Genomic DNA, 19,386 nt, shown 5'->3' on the forward strand with positions numbered 1-19,386 from the left:
AGATCTTTAGATTAAAAAAAAAGTATGAGCCTGCTTCATGACTCAGCCTATTCCCATTTAGTTCAAAATCAATCCACACCCAAAGCATCACTGATAATTTTATCCTGGGAATAATCAGCGTTGATAGTAGTGTTTGGGGCATGCTAAGATGTTTCTCTTCTCTTGTTTAATCATTTATCTATAAAAGCCCACACTACCTTTAGCAGCAGGCATGGTGCACATGCAACCTAATAGTTACCATATGAAACAGGAAAAAGCATCTTCTGGGTGGAAAAGATCAGGTTCCTAATTCTAACGTCACTGATTTATGCTTTTCCTGTCTACCTATAGAGAAGTCACAGTCTAAACTACTCATACGTGCTGCACACTGGCTTCACATTTAGTATTTACATACTCATTTTAAGAGGCTTAATTTATTTCAGCTCGTAGGATTTTATTCTATACCTAGTAGAACAGGGAATGGAAATGAACAGCATTATTCATAAAAACCCTACACACATGCACATCCATACACTGATTCCCAAGGAATCTTGCTGCTGTGATACAAATCATATTGCCCTTTCACTCTTTGCTGCTCTTCTCTGTCCACGCTTCCTTTTTACTCCAGGAAAGCAAAGTTTTTACCCACCCATCATACTTTATCCACTCTTTTGAAAGCTTCTCCTCTCAAGGCCTGTGCATATTGCGTTGGCACGCTACCAAAACCCACTAACAAATGGCAGATTAAGTGGAAACACGGAAAAGAATTTCAAGCATGTATTATACTTGCTTGGAGTTCAGCGTGCAACTTTTAAGACGAGGGCTGCCCTCTAAACAGGCAGGCCTGGGAACTCAGTTGCAAAACAATTACAGATGCAAGGAAAATACCTTTCCTCTGAGAAAGAAACTTGACGATATTCAGCAGTCTCTGGTAGGCTAAGTTCACTGCGTGCTCTGGAAGAGCTCGGCATGGTCTGTGCTTTCTCGAGACCCCAGTTCCCATCTCCACTGCTGTTCTCTGAGGGAGTTATATCATATTAATTAGAATTTTTCTTACGTCAGCTTCTTAAAGATGCAGGAGCAGAAGACTGTAATCCCTTCCATTCACAACCAAAACAGCCCCTCTATACCCGTCTGCTGTTCTGCCTTAAGATACAAGAATAACGAGGCAGTCAATTCAGCTCTGCAGATTATCAGCAGTCACGATCAGATGGACAAAGAAATTTCTGGTGTTGTGCCTGTATATAGTTTAGTTACTTGTGTCTCCTTGATGAACTATGTTGACCGCATGGCTATCTTTCTCATGGTTTAAAGGTCTGGTTTGAAAAAAGCCCTGTTTACTGCATTAAAGCGAATATACTCCAAAAGCAATTTCCAAACCTGCCTTGCAATGGCCCAACCCCACTCTGAATGAATACGCTGGCAAAATTACCACCAACTTAGGTGGATGCAGGTGAAACAATGTTGAGCTTTAGCACAATAATTCTGCCTGTGTTATCTGAGATTTCCTTTTCTTTCCAAAAACAATCTGGAATGTTTGCATAGGGTGTACAGCAGAAAGCAACTCTCCCAGCCCTGATTACATTAAACTTGCTGCATACATTTTTTTTTTTTTTTTACAAAAACTTGCTCAAGTTACTCTAGCTCATTTGACTTCTGCATAACTCCACTCTGCCAGTCATCTCGAGAATAAAACATCTGTCTACAGTCCAACGAAGCAGTTGAGAACATAGGACCAGTGGATGGGAAATATGTCTCATACGCCAGGACTGATGTTCTCAATCCCACGTGAAATAGCATGCACATCCAGGAATCAGTAAAGGTGTACGGACAGCAATTCCCAAATCAAAAAGTAGAATATTTCTGCACTCCAGTGTTCCTCAAAAAAATGTAGGTCTCACTGTTGGCTTAAGAGGAACTTTTTTCTTGCTGCATCAACTAAAAGAAAGAGATGGACGTGATTTATGACCTTATACTGACTGGTTCAAATTCCTCCATAGTTTATCGATGCTAAAGTTAATAAAAAAAATGTGACTCTCTAGTCTAATAGGTCATTTTCAGCTTTAACTGAACTGAGCTCATGACTGGCTCTGGAATCGCAACAATTACGTGAAAGCTAAGATTGATTATTACTGTCCAAAGACACAGAGTAATTAAGCCTATTGAAAAAAAAAAAAATATTACTTCTATAACAGGCATGGACAAAAGAAAACTGAAGAAAAATGCAAAAGCATTGAGGATATTAGTACATCTGTTCTGTATCTGAACAGATACAAATAAGTAACTGAAATGAGACTGAAAGTGCAACTCAAGTATAGTACAAATACAAGAATGTCTGCATTGAAATTCCATAACTTTTCTTTATTCACTGTGATACATTCAAACAAAAGTGCTCCAGATAACAGCCATAAAGTAAAGGAAATTAAAATAAAAAGGCAGAAAAAGACCATCAGATACATATGGTGATTATTCATATTTCAAAGCACTAGTAACTGCTTGTATCTGAGTGCACCAAAAGCCCACATGAGGGTCCATGTTTTTGTACGCTGCACCTATAAAAATAATAATCATAGGCAGCTCTAGCAAAAAATGCTTTTCAGAACTAGAGCCAAAGCCATCACAAAGATAAAGCACCATCAGGCATATGTTTACAAATGCCATAGTAATTAGTAGAGTGTAAAAAAGGCTTAGCTGAATTAACATTTTCCTTGTATAGTACAGGGATGCTTTGCCTAGATTCATTCCTTCCCAGCTCTGCCATTTCACACCAGGGACTTGCATTTGCCCTACAACACCAAGCACCATGGGCAACGTGGTAAGCTTCAGGAGACAGTGAGAGACGGATGGAAGAGAAACTGGAACTGGAGCCAGTGTCTATCCCCCTATTTAAAAAAATAATATTGGCATGGCAGCATGTACTTAACCACGTTACTGCGATAGAGTGGCACAATCCACCTGAGAAACGCTGTTTGTACAGACCACATTGACTTCCCAATGCTGTTTGCTGAGCTACAAGTCTTTGGCTGGACTGATTTCACCTATAAAAGACAGTTCTTGTTTCAAACTACAATTCTGCTATAGCAAAAATGTAACTAACTGTTATTTGTAAGAGCATCACTTCATAGTGAACTCAGATTGCACCCTATAATGTGGCTCTGTTCCAGCTGCAGAATTACTGAACTGTGCATTTGCCAAGAATTATTTGTAACTCGACAATTTGATGGGGAGGAGAATTCCTACCCCAAACAACACAAGAAACAGAAGTCAAGATGCCGTACAAATTACACTGTCAAAGGGATACGACAGAGAGACACTTATAAATCTAGGGTCCCTCTACCTGGTGTATTTTTAGGTAGCACAGCATGGATCTTCAACAAAAAGGGGGAAAAATCAGTTGAACCTTTGTCCTGCTCTCCCCTTTACCTGCTTTGCAGGCAGCAATTCAGACAGCCAGTAAGACCCAAGACAGGCTTCCCCTCTGAAAAACTGAGTTGCTGACATGAGATTTTCCTTAAAAGATCTAAAAGTAGGTCATAACAGAAAACATGCCTCTGTCCCCATACGCTTTCTATAATAGTATGTTCATAGGGATCCTGCTAGGCATAAGGCTATGCCCCAGCGCTATAAAGATTTAAGCTCATGTGTTTCCCAAAGCAGGATGCAATGGCACTGCTTGTACGACCAGCATCATCTTCACAGTCAAGTCCTTGCAACGTCAAGGTCTGTTTGCTCAAAAAGCATTTTTCTTAACTATGTTACTCATAAAGTCTCAAATCACTCAGACCAAAAGAAGGTTAGAAGTGTTATGCAGTTATTTACCCTTCACGCTATTTGTGTGGCATTCATCTCCCACAGTGCACGCCTTGCCCTTTTCACACTCCCTTTTTCATGCAGGAACACAAAGCTGTAATGTTTGGGTTGCAAACACCATTAAATGCCCCTCTTCAGCCCCCAACAGCATAGAAATATTTTCTTTTAAAAGTTCACATCAAAGCATTTCTACTAATCCTAGGATTTATTAAAACAAACTTTGTAGGCATGAGATAGTCAACAGTGTCCCTTTTGTAAGATTCTTTGGAGACGGTTCTGATCTCATACTGTTTACTGATCCGCCCCTAATTAATCTTCAGTTGCTCAGCTGCAAATTCAGCAAGTCCACCTGCTCCTTCCCCACCCAGCAGACGTTCCTTTCTCCCCAGTTTCAGCTGTAATGACAGCACCACACAGCCCCTGTCCTGAGAACATGGTGGCTTTACAAGATCGCATCACACACATTTGCAGCAGAAGTCTAGCCTATCCTCAGGTGAGTAATTAAAACCAGTCATTAAGTGCTTCCAAGGAGTTTCATTGTCTTTATCCTTCCCTGCAGTCAAGGTAGTTGCCTTTGATCCAGTAACAGATCTGTGCGTATTTGAGGGGTGTGATGCGAACAGCTACATTGAAATCCTGTGGGGTACCATTCATGTCCACCCACTGATGGCCTGAAAATATTCCAATAATTTTACGCTCCCATTTGTGATTCTGCCTCTTCCACATCCTCACATACACCCCAGATCCACTCGCACCCGGCTGGGCATCGCACTGCTGGTACAACAGGTCATATGTTTCATCTTTGACATCACAGAAACGGTAAACCAGGTTTCCCGGACGATCATTGTCATAACCAGAGAAGTGAATCCTCCCTCCAGGCAAGTGTCTTGCTGGTGGGCTCACACCTATCTTCATAAACTTTCTTTTATGAGGCTTCTTGAGCTCCAGCAGAGCATAGTCATAATCCATGCCAATGTCATTGGCATTGCCTTTGATCCATCCTTTGGGGACATGTGTCCGTTTCACTCGGATCCACTGGAATTTCATTTTCTCAGGCATTGCTGAGTTGGTGATATTGGCCCCTTTGCTGCCATCTTTCAGTTTGGGCTTTAGGAACCCCACCCGCAGTTTCTGAGCTCCTTTGACATAACTCTTGCCATCATGGATACAATGAGCGGCAGTAAGAACGTGCTTTTCAGCCACCAGCGTCCCCGTGCAACCTGTAGATAGCTTCACCGATGTGGAGAATGGGTAATTCAACAAGAAGTCTTTCCCAAAAATGCTAAACCTGCTGTCATAGCCATAGATCTGCCTCTTAGTTCGAGATTTGCCTTGAGACCCATCACCGCTGTTGCTCAGAATATATATGCCCACTTCAGTTTCAGTGAGGCTACCATTAGCATATAAGGTTTCATAGGACAGATAGTTCTTCACTTCTTCATAAGTTGGCAGCGGAGAACTTTTGTGGCACGCTGGGCCACAGGGAGATACCACTTCCAATCTGGCTTCAGCATCAAACTGAGGTTTGTCCAAGTTAAGGGTAGACTGTGGCAGGATAACCGGAACTCTGTAAGATGGCCAAGTTGGCTTCCAGTGAGAACTGGAGGGCATCACATCTTTAGCAGCACACAAAAGGAGGATTAAGGTGGACAAGCCTGCCATTCTGAATGCCGGTCTGTGGAAAGCAAAAGGAAGTCCGGTTACTCACGCAGACATGTTGCGAGATTAATCTACCTGGCTAGGTAATGGCTTGCTAACCAAGTATACATAATAAGGGTCAAGAGATTTGAATGGAGCCAACTATCATTAAGTACTTCAGATTTCTTAGTGTTAAACTAATGCCTTAACCTCTGTCTTGAAACAAGCACCCCAGGTTAACACCAAAACACAGGGCATTTAACCCTTAGGTGGGCTGAGCCACCAACTCCCAGCTGACACCAGTGGAAAGTTATGGTGTTTGTCTTCACACGGTGTAAAGAAAGTTCCGACTCCGTGTAAATTCCTGCATTCAGAAACCATAGCTCCTGCAAAGAGTAAATGAGTCTGTCTTCAGCTAGATTACAGTATTCTCTGAAAGCTCCCAACTACTCTCTGACTCCACTGAGAGAAGTCCTTAAATCACCTCACACCGTTTGCTGTCTTAGCCGAAGACACGAAGCTGATGGCAGGAACAAGCGGGTGGACAGAGAAGGTAACCTGAACAGGAGGTGGGTTGCAGAACATGACCACACGGGAGACTCGCTTCCCCTTGGCAGCAGTTATACAAGAGGAAGGTTTCTGCTCCATGTAGCATCCACTCTCCCCTAAGCTTACACGAGAAAGGGTGATACGATTACATGAGGTTAGCCAATGAAGTAAGTTTACAATTCTTGAGGGAATTTTCAGTTAACATACTGGCTTATTCTTTTATAAACTCAATTAATTATAAATGCAAACCAACCCCTTCTGAGCACAGGGAGGCAAATGGGACTGTAAATGTGTTTATGAACCACAGGCAGAGTGCTTTAGACTGCAGAGAACAGCGTGCACTAGTACTGTGTCAAGAAAATGTGTAACTTCAGTTTATTTGAAAATTAGCCATACAGCTGAATCACTGCAGGAGGCATTGCGCCCTGGGCAAGAAGGCAGGCAGGATCTCCCTCACACAAAGATTATTCAAACAAAACTTCACGATTATGTTGAGCTTACACATATTTAAAACCCTGCTGAGGTTAAACTGATCACAACTGCAGGATCATTCCTGAAATACCTCAAACAACTAAACCAAAGCAAATCATGCAGGAGATGACCACAGCTATCTAAGAACAAAAAAGAAAAATCCTTCTCTCCAATGCTTTTTGTAGGAATACTCCATCCCAAAACTGCACCCAAAAAGACTCCGGAAGCTACATACTGCTAAAGTCCAAAGGTGTCCAACTCAAATATTAGGCCTGGATTCTTCCATTGTTGGTAGCATCCTCTTTGGGAACAGAGGCTATAATTAAAGCACACAATGTTCAAAATATCAATTGACTCATGCAGGATATCAAAATATTTCCATTCCAAAAAAACAGACGTAGATGAACAGAGCTGATGTTACTGATACCCACAGAGACAGATATTGACTCTTCCAGAAGTGACCATTCTGATGGTAATTTTTTCAGTAACAAACAGGACACCTTTAAAGGGATGTATTTTTTTTCTGAAAGTCTTAAATTCTATAGAACGTATTGCTTTATACCTAACGGGCAAGTCATGCTGGAAAATACAGGTCACTCTAAACATGAATCAGAATGGCATAATTTTGGATGTCCTGAAATTGGAAAAGACTTGCTTATGTATGGAAAACCATCAGCTCCTCTGGCTCCTTCCACGGCAGAGATTATTATTTGATGTGGCTAGGTTTTGCAAGCTATCAAATGAGACAATCCCATGTTGGTATAAGGATGGCCCAGGGAACACTTGCTGTATATCAAATATACTTGTTGTATACCAGTGATTAGGAAAACACAGAAAAAGAAGATAACAGGGACAAATGATACCACTCCGTTCCCACAAAGACAATATACACTAGTGTAACTGTTATATATATATATATAACTGTTAACTGTCCTACTTGTTCACTCGTCTCCCAGTTAGAAGCTGAGAACAGACTAAATCACAGTTATGCTGTGCATCAGGTAGCAGATCCCATCATTAAGAGCACATGTTTAGAAGCAATCTGCCCTCAGTCTGCTTCACACCAAAGTTATTCACACAAATCACATTTGAAGCTTTCCTGGTAGATGGATTCTCAGTCTAAATTGCACCACTTATCCCACTTCTTGGATCTAATAATCATTCATGCGAACTGAACCAATGCTGGCCTTTGGCTGGTTTATTTAGCTGGCAGGGGAAAATTAGAAGGGTCTTGTCAGTAGTTATTTGCACAAGCAGCGAGATTCCCTTGTGCCCATCAGCACAGCGACCTGATGAAGGGACTGCATGCCCAACAGCTTCTCTGCTTCCTCTGAGAGCATTACCGGGGCTGAGAAGGAAAATTACCTCTCCCTGCAATGTGCCTTCCCTCATCTCCCTGCCATCACCACTGCAGCAACGCCAATGCTTTCCAAGGCAGTTTCAGACAGTAGAGGGCAGCCGCCCAATGAAGAGAACAAGACAGGAGCTGGGACTTGAGTTGGTCCCCAAAAAAGGCTTCAGAAGACCGTTATCTGTGTCTGTGCTGTGTTCTGTAAAGCAGTACTTACTCCCCTTCGTGTCTCTGAGCAAGCCTCCCCACACTCCTGCTGCCTCTGTGCTATGATCACACTGCAGATATATGGGATAAAAAAGCCTTTTCATCAGTTACAGAACTTTTCTATTATTTAAAATGTTATTAAAACCTAAGAATAAAATATAGTTGTGAGCTTATACCTGACATAGAAACTAAACAGTGCCCACAAACCAAGGCATTTACTGCCATCTTTGTAATTATGTCTTACCTGGAGACACAACTGGTACTAAATCAGTTCTGGGCTACAATAATTAGAATAAATATGTCTTATTTATAACCAGATGCCAAACTAGTGCATAGTACCTCTTTCTGTGTAGATCCTCCCTCTTTAAAAAATAAAATGGTTAAGCACAAAAATGCAGGAATTTAAAAAGTAGTCTCAATTTAAAGAGAGACCTACCGGTTAGCCTCTCCTTTCCTTTTCCTTTCACTTTTCTTTTTTTGTTTAAAACAAAATCAAAAAGCTGCAAAAGAAACCCAGGGTTAACACTCTCTGTGTTCAGCTATTTTACTCATGGGTGACCCTGAAAGATGTTCTCAAATTGAACAAACTGGTAAGAAGCGAGTACTCCCCTGAACAGCTAACACAAAACGGTACTGAATGAATTACGATGTGCTGCTCTACTGTAGTACTGCTCTTCTGTTTCTATTTAAACTGTGTCATAAACTCAATCCACCCTTTGACTCAGTACAAAGCCCTGCTCTGATATCCAGCCTAGGAACCCCCTAGAAAGCGGTTTGTACATAATCACACTTGCTAATGGCATTAAAATTGTTTAGAGAATGGAAACAGTGACAGCTACCCCGGGGCTCCCCACGCTGCTAAAACACTTTACAGACACATTTCCCTGCTTGCTATGGGCATTCACGCCTTGAGATAGATGTTGGTGAAAGAGAACTGCCTTGTTCAGGACGGACATGAATCATTTTCTAATAAGCAAGTAATTTTTCTGGAAGAGTTCACTACTTCTGGGGTGGTTCTTGTAATAGATGGTTAAATAACAATAAATCTTGGAACATGCAGTATGAAAGCCTGTGAAGCGAACAGTCTCCATTACATTTTGAAATGAAGAAAGTTTTTCCACAGTGCTAGAAGCCAGAATGGCAAAAAAACATGGCAAAAAAAAAAAAAAGAAAAGAAAAGAATAAAACCGGCACAGTAAGAGAGAAAAACCTGCCTCACACTAAATTATAAAGGTGAACTAAATCACTGCCGTGCCAAAATACCTCGGCTGCTTTTCTTAGTCGCAGAACTTGTTAAAACACAGCAAAAATAATTGAGTCGCGCTTTAAGAACTACAGAAGCCTCACTGCCATTGAAATCTAACGTCTCTATCAGCCTGGCCGCGATGCTGAGGGTGCTGTGGGACTCGCACTGCCTCACCCGCCCCACGGAGCGCCGTAAGAAGAGACGTCTCAGAAAACCTGAAGCGAACTTTGATACGGGCGGGCCAAGGGTGTCTGTTAACACATACAACGGGCACAGCGGGTATTTTGATGCGTGTGTCAGCGACACACAGGCACACAGAGGAAAGGGATATTATGTGTCCTTCGCCCAATTCCTATAGAATAATTTTACCGCCTCCTTTCTGCCTCTTTCCTTTCCTCTTTCTCTCTCCCCTGCGGATAAAGCAGCTTCGGTTTCACTGCAGAAGAGCAAACTGTGCAACAGGCAGACAGCGACGGTCAACTTGAATAGGAAGGGGGCAAGCCGTCGGCAAGGACAGGCACCCCCGGGGCCGCCGCACCGCCCGGGGGCTGCGGCGGGACCTCCCCGGCCCTCGCCCGGGGCAGAGGGCCAACAACTGCCGCAGGCTCCGGCGACCGCTCGCTTGAAGAGAACGGGTGATGAATTGATGGATTTCTTAAAAAAAAAAAACAAACCAACCTCAAAATACTGATGTTCTCAGTCCCGCTGATGAATCAAACTATAGCACCGCTACAGCTACTCCTGTCACTCCCAAGTGTGAAACGCGGCAAAGCCGAATTATTATTTATTTTATCAGCCGTTTCCCTCACCAGACGCCCCTCCAAAGTTAGTCACCGACGACCAGCCAGCGGCCGGCGCGGACCCGACGCGGGGGGACCGGCGGAGAGAAGCCGCCTCATCCCTTTTGTTCGCCCGCCGCCGGAGAGGCGGCGCCGGGTGCGCTCCCGTCGATGCCAGCCGGGTTAAAAATTAAGCTCTGTGCGAGGAGGCTTCGCCCCGAGCCGGGACAGCGGCTCCCGCAGCCCACCCGGGGCGGCCGGTGCCCCCTCAGCGCCTCGGCCCCGCGCCCGCCGGCAGGTGAAGGGCTTGCCCCCCCCCCCGCCGTGGGGGCACCCAGGGGCGAGAACGGCCCTCGCCATCCTCCCCGCCGCCCCTCTGTCCCCCGGGGTGACCCGCACCCTCCCGGCACCTACCAGCTCCCCGCGGCGGCGGCGGCGTCTCCGGGAGCCGTCAGGCAGGTGGCGGGACCGGTCCCATCCCTCCCGCCGCCTCCGCGGGGCTCGGGGGCACCTCCCTCCCTGCCTCCCGCCGGCCGCCTTCCCTCAGAGGCGCGCTCGGAGCGGGGCGGAGCGGCGCGGGGCGGAGCGGCGCCTCCCGCAGGTGGATCCCGCCGCCTCCGCGGCCGCCGCCGCCGCCGCCGGGCCCCGCGCCCTCCGCTCCGCAGCGCTCCCGCCGGCGCCCGCGCCCTCCGCCCGCCCCACCGTCCGTCCGCGGGGGGCCGCGCTGGGCGAGCCCGGGGACAAGGCCGTGCCTCCTCGCAGACCTTCCTCCCCCCGCGGGCCGCTGCCCCAGTGCACCCCGTGGGGCATCACCCCCTTTTTATTCCCTCTTATACTGCTATTTTCATTCATTTCCTGAGGAAAACCATATTTTTTTTTCCTCATCCGTGGTTTTATTCAGGGTGTCCCGGCAACACGGGTGGCTCAGGGGCCACCAACCCCTCACCCCACGGCTGCAGTGGGAGGTTTCGGGGTGCAGTGGTGGCACCTCCACGGCTTCGAGGGCACCGGGCTCTTTGTCCCCAATGTGCAGGTCCCCAGCGTGGCAGGTCCCTTCTCGGAGGGTCCCCAGGCATAGGGTGAAACCCCGGGGTCCCTCCGGCCACCACAGGGGATAAGCTCCAGGAGCTCTGCAGTCTGTCCCCTATGTTGCCTCACCAGGCAGATATTTGAATTTAATTGTCAGACACATTCTTTGCATGGGTTTTAATTACTCATCCTTCTTGAGTCCTTACAATGACATCTGGCAAGAAAAGAGGAAAACAGAGCCAAGAAGGCAAAAATCCTGCAATGTGTTTTGACTCCGCAAGAAAAATCCACAAAAGGTTCTGCCAAAATTCCCAGCTGATCGCCATTACCCCAGAAAGGAAATATAAATTTCACAGGAATCGATTCATTTTCTGCCTTCCACTGACCTCTTCGCCATGCTGTTACCCTTACAAAGGACCCAGAGAGCTTGGAGCATGGCAAAAGCTCTGCCCTACACATGGACCCTACGTGAGGAGCTGAGACCTTACAGGATCTTACATTCTTAGATGTGATTTTTCTAATTTGCATCTACCTGGCCCTAGCACCGATCCCATTTGGGGCTGTGGAAAGGTTTTAACAGATGGTTGGAAAAAGCAAGTGCTACAAAAATCGTAACTACTCAGACAAGTCTTTCTCGGCTATGAATGATTAGAGGAGACTTACAACGTGAGGGAGAGGTCCCTGAGGGAAGAGGGCAAACATATCCAGCAGAAACACAGCTGGAGATTACGGCTGGTGTCGGGGGCAGCAAGGGCTGGTGACACCCATTCTTGGGCCACCAGGAAATGATTGTGCAACAGCCAAGAAGATACCTGGAGTATCACTAGGCAGCTCACAAGTAAGACGCATCAGCAATACCGTACTTCATCCACTCACCTCCCGATGAGATACGCAGTCCCACTGCTGAGGAGGCTTTGCCCTGTGCACCTCTGCTGTTTTGCATGGATGGAGGAGGTCGTCTATGTCTTGTAGGGGGGTGAAAGCATTGCAAGGTTTGCTTCCGTAGTGGGAGTTGGGGCTGCAGCTGTGGTCCAGGAGGGCTCTTGCTTTCCATGGGCATACAGCTTCTTCTGTCACAACTGACATGTGTACTCCAGGGCTTTCCCAGCTTTCCTCTCACAGGTCTTCATGGCTGTTGTAGGTCACCACACCAAACAAGGCCTCTTGATCACTTTTACTTTTCTGACAAAGTACAGACGGCCCAGCAGTCACTTCTAGACGACTGCAAACCCTCCACTGAACAGCTCTCTATATGTTGCTTTCCTGCTTTCTCTCAAATGGATCAGCCTTCCTGTATCACACCGCTGTTTTCAAGAGTCTCAGTGGGAAGAAGGAACAAATATTATGCATAATTGTTTTCTTTGTTTGTTTTCCCCAATTTTTTATTTACTGTGACTGTGAATAAATTCTGACTGATTAAAAATTGTTCAATCTCCAGCCACAAATTCAAATAGATACAGTCCTAGAAGGTATGACACTGATAGAAATGTTTACAGCAGAGAGAGGGGCAGAGATACAAGGCACTGCTAAGATATATATGGTGGGATACACCTCACTTAACTGCAGGTGTTTGGGATGTCCTGGGCTATCCACGACACAGTACAGGACTACAGACCATCCCCGTCTGCAGCAGCAGATGAAAGTCAGTCCTGGAAAAGATGAAGGCACTCCATCCAGAAAAACTGTCTGTGTCACTGTCCATCATTAGAGACATCCCACCACACTTCCGATGGTTTCCTGGTGTGTCTCTGTGTTCCTGTCTCTCTCTCTATTTCCTACTGTGTTATGTTTGTACAGCACCAGTCACCATGGGGAGCTGGTCCGTAGCTACCATTCCATGGTATTTCAGTTATACAGATTATAAGACATTATGTGCCACTACGTACAACAGATGAATAGGATCCACAAGGCTTGGTGTCTACAGGAGTCCTCCTGAGAATGAAACCTTAAAGAAAGTGTTGGGCAAAACTTCTTTACATGCCAAAAGGAGTGGAGAATATTGTTGAGGTTGAAATTTAGCTACAAGACATTCGGTTGCCAAAAAAAGGTCTAGATTTTTATTATTTTCAGGGCACACATTGAACCATAAGCTCAGAAAGGGCATTTCTCCTGTCCTATCTCAATGCCTGCCTTCAGAAAGAACCGCTGTCCAGTTCTCTCCAGCATCTATAGACACAATCTAATGTTTTAACTTTCTAATTAAAAAATAGATTTATTTTTTTTCCCCTACATGTATAATTCTTAAGAAACAAGAGGTCTGGTGAAATCGGGCTGCACAAGCTTTTTTAAAAAGAGAGTGAAGCCCGAAATCTGAGTGTTACTGTGAGCCATTGTTGAGGCAAAGAGCAGTAAGTGACAACATACGTAAGGGTGAATAGGCATTAGCTGTACTATATTGTCAAGTGATAACACACACGCTGACTTTTCAGCACCTTGCGAGTAAGCTGAAAATGAAACAGTCTACAGGTGGGAGCCCTAATGAATGGCACTGTCAGGAGATAATTTCTCATGGTTGAAGAAATCTTTTATTCTGCAGGGAAGTGAAGTAACCTGGCATTATGGGCCTCTGCCAGATTCCGCTGCAGACAATGGAGTGATTTCAGAGGCCACTGAGTCTGGAAGGAAGAATGACAACCCACAGTTGGCTCAAATGAGTCCTCCCATTGCTCACTGCTGATGTAATGCAGCAGAAAAGCCTTGGAGTTCCCCACTGCAATGGCAGCGGTCCAGCAGGCTCCCTCCACCTTCCCCGGGACAGAGACCCCTGCTCGCAGATGTCCTGTTTCTCAAAGCTCTTTCTAACTGCAGGAGGAAGAAGTTGAAGGAGAAGACACTCTCTGTCCCTTTGGAAACGGTCTCTTTTGAAGGCAAGGATTATGCAGACTGGGACTTTGGAGAAGCAAGTCCTACCCTCATATCTGCCCCTACTTCATTGTAGGACTTCAGGAAGGCTCTGTGACCTTGGTTCCCAATCTGTGCAACGAGTGTGAGCGCAACTTCTATCTCAATGCATTGTTATGATGACAAATACAGTGGGGACTGCCCCATGACTGGGTACTGTGATGACGGGAAGGGGAAGGCCAGACATTTCGCTCAGATGTGTTGCACCATAAGATGATACCACCCAAAGAGAATGAACTCTTTTTCTCAAGTTTTCCAAGACTGTGGTGGGGGATGCACTTATACGCTTATTCCTACTTCACAGAAGCAAGCTGCTTTTACTGTCAGCTCTTAAAGGAAGCACGTGAGGACTGAGAATCTGAGTTGTTTGATTTATGGGAAAGAATGCCAAGTGGGAATACTGACAGTTAAATGTATACAATGTCCTTCCAGTGTTGGTAAAAATCTTGTCGTCTGTGAGTGTGACACAGTAGAGCAGGGTGGAAGACAGCTAAAAGCCAGGCATGACGACTCTAGCTTCCTTTTGTATGCCTTTAGGGGCTACCTCAGAAGGTGATATATTACATCCCAAAATAGGATATAAAATAGGCCAGACAACCGTTCATAAAGGCACTCATTTCCTTCCATTGTCTGTTAGGAGAGGTTAAATCTAACTTTTTGATGCCTACGGTTATGTGAAGTGAATCCCATTCAGTATGTCCATCTTCTTCCTGGGTGAATAGGGATATTTGAGCATCCAGTTGCAATTCATCCTAACAGGGAAAGGTTTCTACTGCACAGTTCCACCTGCAGACATGACTGTGCAAATAAAGAGCTTTGCCTGAGACAACTCAAGCTTTACAGAAGTTTCTAAAATTATTGGAAAAGTAATCTACTACTTTATGGGAAAGACAAGAGATATAACATTGGACTGAAAATACAGTACGTTTAGGAATAATTTTGTAGTTGTTTCTCCCCTCCCCCCCAGAATTCTCAGTTGAAAGGCTTATTGGGATTACCTATATCTGTCAGACAGGGCATGGGATTGTCTAAATATCTCCTTGAAATAGAGTACGTTATGTAGAAAGCTTTGATCAATCTATGAGATGCATCAAAAGGAGAAAATGAGAAAAAACATTTTACTATATCCTGGGTTGCATCAAACAAACCGTGGCCAGCAGGTCAAGGGAGGTAATTCTGCCCCTCTACTCTGCCCTTGTGAAACCCCACCTGGAGTACTGCATCCAGCTCTGGGGTCTTCAGCACAAGAAGGATATGGACCTGTTGGAGCGGGTCCAGAGGAGGGCCAGAGGGCTGGATCACCTCTTCTATGAAGACAGTCTGAGAGAGTTGGGGTTGTTCAGCCTGGAGAAGAGAAGGCTCCAGGGAGATGTTATAGCAGCCTTCCAGCACCTAAAGGGAGCCTACAGGAAAGCTGGAGAGGGACTTTTTACAAGGGCATGTAGTGATAGAATGAGGGGGAATGGCTTCAAACTGGAAGAGGGTAGATTTAGATTAGATATTAGGAAGAAATTTTTCACTCTGAGTGTGGTGAGGCACTGGAACAGGTTGTCCATGGAAGTTGTGGACGCCCTATCCCTGGAAGTGTTCAAGGCCAAGTTGGATGGGGCTTTGAGCAACCTGGTCTAGTGAGAGGTGTCCCTGCCCATGGCAGGGAGGTTGGAACTAGATGATCTTTAAGGTCCCTTCCAACCTAAACCATTCTATGATTCTATGATTTTGAATGCAGCTTGGTTCAAAATTCATAGCTATGTATATATATGCATATTCTTAACTGCAGAGATCTTGGGAATTACTGCTATTCATATTACTGAAAACACGTCTGAGAAGGGATATTTAAACTAACAGTCCCCCTTTAATTTCTTGATAGTGAAAACTTGTTGAAATAAAACAGGCATCTGGATTTGCTCCAACAAGACTGAGATTCTTGTAAGACACTGCATCTTCACCATTTGGATAAATATCATATCAATACAGTGAAGTAATCCCAAAATAACACCTTAAAAATAAAACATCCACTGCAACTGCACTCCCTGAGAACTTCAGTGATTTCCTGAAAAGGGGGATCTTCAGTGTTATCCAAAACTGGATGACGTTCATCACTACTGGTTTTGTTTTCATGCTAGCCTGCGTCTGTCTGCTGGGTTTAAATTCTGCTGTGGGTTTCACTGCTCCGTCTGTCAGTTTTGAATCTGCCATGTACTCATCTAAGAATAGTGAGCTATAACATTTTATAAGTGCTGTATGTGCCCATGAAGTTACTGTATAGTTAGAAGGTCATTAAGGATACTAATAGACTGCTTTTCAGCTCCTGTTGGAGATCGTACTCGCTTCGTGCCCAGCTTGTTTAAAGAGATGCCCGTGTTCAATGCTCATGGCCAAGGAGGAGGTTCTCCTCGCAGTGGCAGCCCAGGCTTGCAGAGCAGATGAGCTGGGCACAGTGGTTGGCCCCAACCTTTCATGACCCGCCTGTCAGCCTTTGCAACGCTGTTGTGAGGCTAATGCTGGGCAGGGCCTTTCTTAGCCCTCTTGTACAGCATGAACTGTTAGGGTTTCTAATCAGATACTTGAGCTCGGACTTAGTTGGATGCGCGGTCATGTTGCACCCTGAAGTTACCGGTGTGACTCATAAGTGAGGGACCACATGATATTTCAGACTATATTCAGTCCATCTGGCAGAGCCTATGCAGTTAAAACTTCCCTCACGGAGAGCCAGGGTTGAAGGTGGTGATCTTGGCAAGATTATCCTGCAATGGATGTAGGCCCTGCAGGGACACCTGAAGCAGATGCATCTCCCCAGCTTAGGGACACAAAGAAGTAAAACCAAGCAGGGATTCTGACTATTTTAATGAGCCTTTCTGCCTTAATTTCTCAGTCAAATAAGCCGTTGAAGGTATAATTTCTGTGAGGCCAATAGGGGTCCAGGGCATACAGGAGGGCTTTTTAGCCGTCACAGCCATCATGTGGGACTGTTTGATAGGGGCCTCTGGTCTGAACCATGAAGAGGAGTCATATTAGAACCAGGAGAGGTCAGTTATGATTAGCTTGGGAACAAGTAAACAAGATTCACCTTAGTTAATCTTAGCCACATAGACATTAAACCAGTAACCTAAGGAAGGCCATCTTTAAGTCAGAGGAGAGGAGGCATCTCCAGAGGCCAATCCATCCCACCCGTATTAGATGCTGCAGTTATTGCGGAATGAACCGCAGTCTGAAATTACTGTCTCTCGGGCGTCAACAGAGGCAGCCTAGACAGCTCATGTGGAGAGGACATTTGGCTTTTAAAGTGAGATGGAAATACACCATTTGGAGTTAAGTGCTCCTCATCAGAGAATTGCTCCTTCGGCAGCTCTTGTTCATGTCTTGTCAAGATGAGCTTGGCTTGTTTTCCAAATTTAGCATATCCAGGTATGAAAAATGTGATGTTTTTTCTCCCAAATCGGCAACCTGTTTCACTAACCTATGATCCTTTTTCTTCTCTTGTGGCAGATGACATCTTATATTTGCAGGGTAATAATTGCGATTTTATGCTTCTCAGCTGTGACTGTAGCTGCAGAACTGTATTTAGTTCTGTCTTCCTAGTTCCATGTGAGACGAAAACAAATTGGAGGTGATTAAGGAAAAAAAAACAACAAACAAACAAAAAATGATTAAAGGTAAATAAAGAAAACTTGTATAGTTTATCATAGGATGAATCTAATACCCTACACTTGCAGTGTAGGGTATATAGGACCCTAAGGAGGAATTATTTTACATGGCACTAAGGAGTATAATGACAAGAGTACAATGCAGTGAGATAAGAAAAGACATATTTAGGCTAAATGCCACCAGAAAAACTTCTGACTGTGCAAACTAGTTGTGAAATAGTATCCCAGGGGATTTCCCCCCCCCTCAAGGATATATAAACTGTGTGAGGCAAAACATTAGGAAAGAGAACAATCCTGAATATCATGTAGCAGTTTAGGTAATCCAATAGGTCTTTCCCAGCACTAATTACTACAATCTACAGTTCAAAGCCCAGAAGATAAGAAAACCATTTGATGATATGTCTTGCAGAGACACGTCCCATAAGGAATATTTATAGCAAGTCTGGATTTCTTTTAACTTATTTCTGACACAGTGTGCCTTTGAGTGCGTTTTAAAACTCACAAGATGAATATCGAAAAATAGCCATGTGCTGCTCCATACTATGTACCAGGTACTTACTGGTGGTCTGTAAATATTTCCTCTTTCAAGCATACTCAGTGAAAAAGCCTGTTTCTGGAGTGTCAAAACTATGCACTCAATCTACACTCTTTCAGCTAAGCTGGGTTCCCTTCTGTACCAAGGAGAGAGACTTACATGGAAAAATTTAATTTTTAATGACATGTATACAGCCTCGCAAAAAGCAAATCACTTAAAAATATAGCTACTATGGACCTGAGTCTAGGACCTCAAAACTGCATCAGGAGCTGAGTGATGCATCAAAGCTGTAAATATAATTTAGAATTTAACATTAACTTCCTCATCCTCATGGAAAATATGAACTAAGACAAGCACAATATAGGTATCTGCCTAAATTTAGCAACAGCCCAAGACAGTACATCTGAGACACATCCCATATAACTCCATGGCATTGTTCCATGGCCACCTTGGCAGAAGACTTCCTAGAGCTGGAGAGGAGTGACCAGCACACCCGACCCAGAAATCTACACAGGAACTCCTCGAATGACAGTTCAGCCACACTCAGGAGAAGTAAAAGTCCTAACACTGCCCTCATCCTGGTGTATTAGTAGGAGGATCCGACATAACTATTGTTTGGAGTAGTGGACCTGGACCATGAGGAAAGACCCCAGCCAGAAGTACCAGCTTTGGCTGTACCTTAGGTGCTGCAAAACACTTTGGTCTGTCTTCACTTGATGGTCAAGTTACCCACACGGAGTGGGTTTTATAGCTGGACGGAAGCACTGCAATCAAGACTGACGTCTTGCACTACCTGGTGGCTTCTCTGCCCCAATTCATTAACCTTGTTTGAGCTAGAAAGACATTTGAAAGAAGAGTCAGTCTTGAGCTAAAAATTATCACAGTGTAGGTATACATTACAGCCTTCGATTCATCATTGTCTACTTATTTCTATTTATACTTTGGCTGTTTATCAAGATATGTTATGGTAAAAAGCCTTAGAAGTCTAAGTATACTGTATCAGTACAGTTACTGTTATTCTAAAACTTACAATTTCATCAAAAGCAGTATTATTCTTTGACAAAATCTGTTTCTGTAAATCTTAATTAATTATATTAATTATATTATGTTAATCCTTTGTGTAATCAATCTGATTATGTGATTTGAGATTGGAATCAAGTAGAAAAGCCCACAGTTATCTGGGTAATTCCATATATCCTATTCAAATACTTATATCACCTTCACTTTCTTCCAGACCTTTACAG

General features: G+C 44.4%; 1 protein-coding gene across 1 annotated transcript; it reads right to left on the reverse strand.

The window, feature by feature from the left end:
• Positions 1-2,325: 2,325 nt before the first annotated feature.
• On the reverse strand, positions 2,326-10,573 carry PRSS23 (serine protease 23). Its single transcript, XM_082498376.1, has 2 exons — positions 10,445-10,573; positions 2,326-5,464 (listed from the first exon to the last, which is right to left on the reverse strand). The coding sequence occupies exon 2, from the start codon at positions 5,449-5,451 to the stop codon at positions 4,333-4,335; it is 1,119 nt and encodes a 372-aa protein (XP_082354502.1). The 5' UTR covers positions 5,452-5,464; positions 10,445-10,573; the 3' UTR covers positions 2,326-4,332.
• Positions 10,574-19,386: the final 8,813 nt, after the last annotated feature.

The sequence above is a fragment of the Vanellus vanellus genome (genome assembly GCF_965231255.1).
Source record: "Vanellus vanellus genome assembly, chromosome: 1".
NCBI lineage: Eukaryota > Metazoa > Chordata > Aves > Charadriiformes > Charadriidae > Vanellus > Vanellus vanellus.

Coding starts and splice junctions, on each gene's coding strand:
- PRSS23 (XM_082498376.1), bottom strand. CDS start 5,451: ATGGCAGGCTTGTCCACCTTAATCCTCCTTTTGTGTGCTGCTAAAGAT.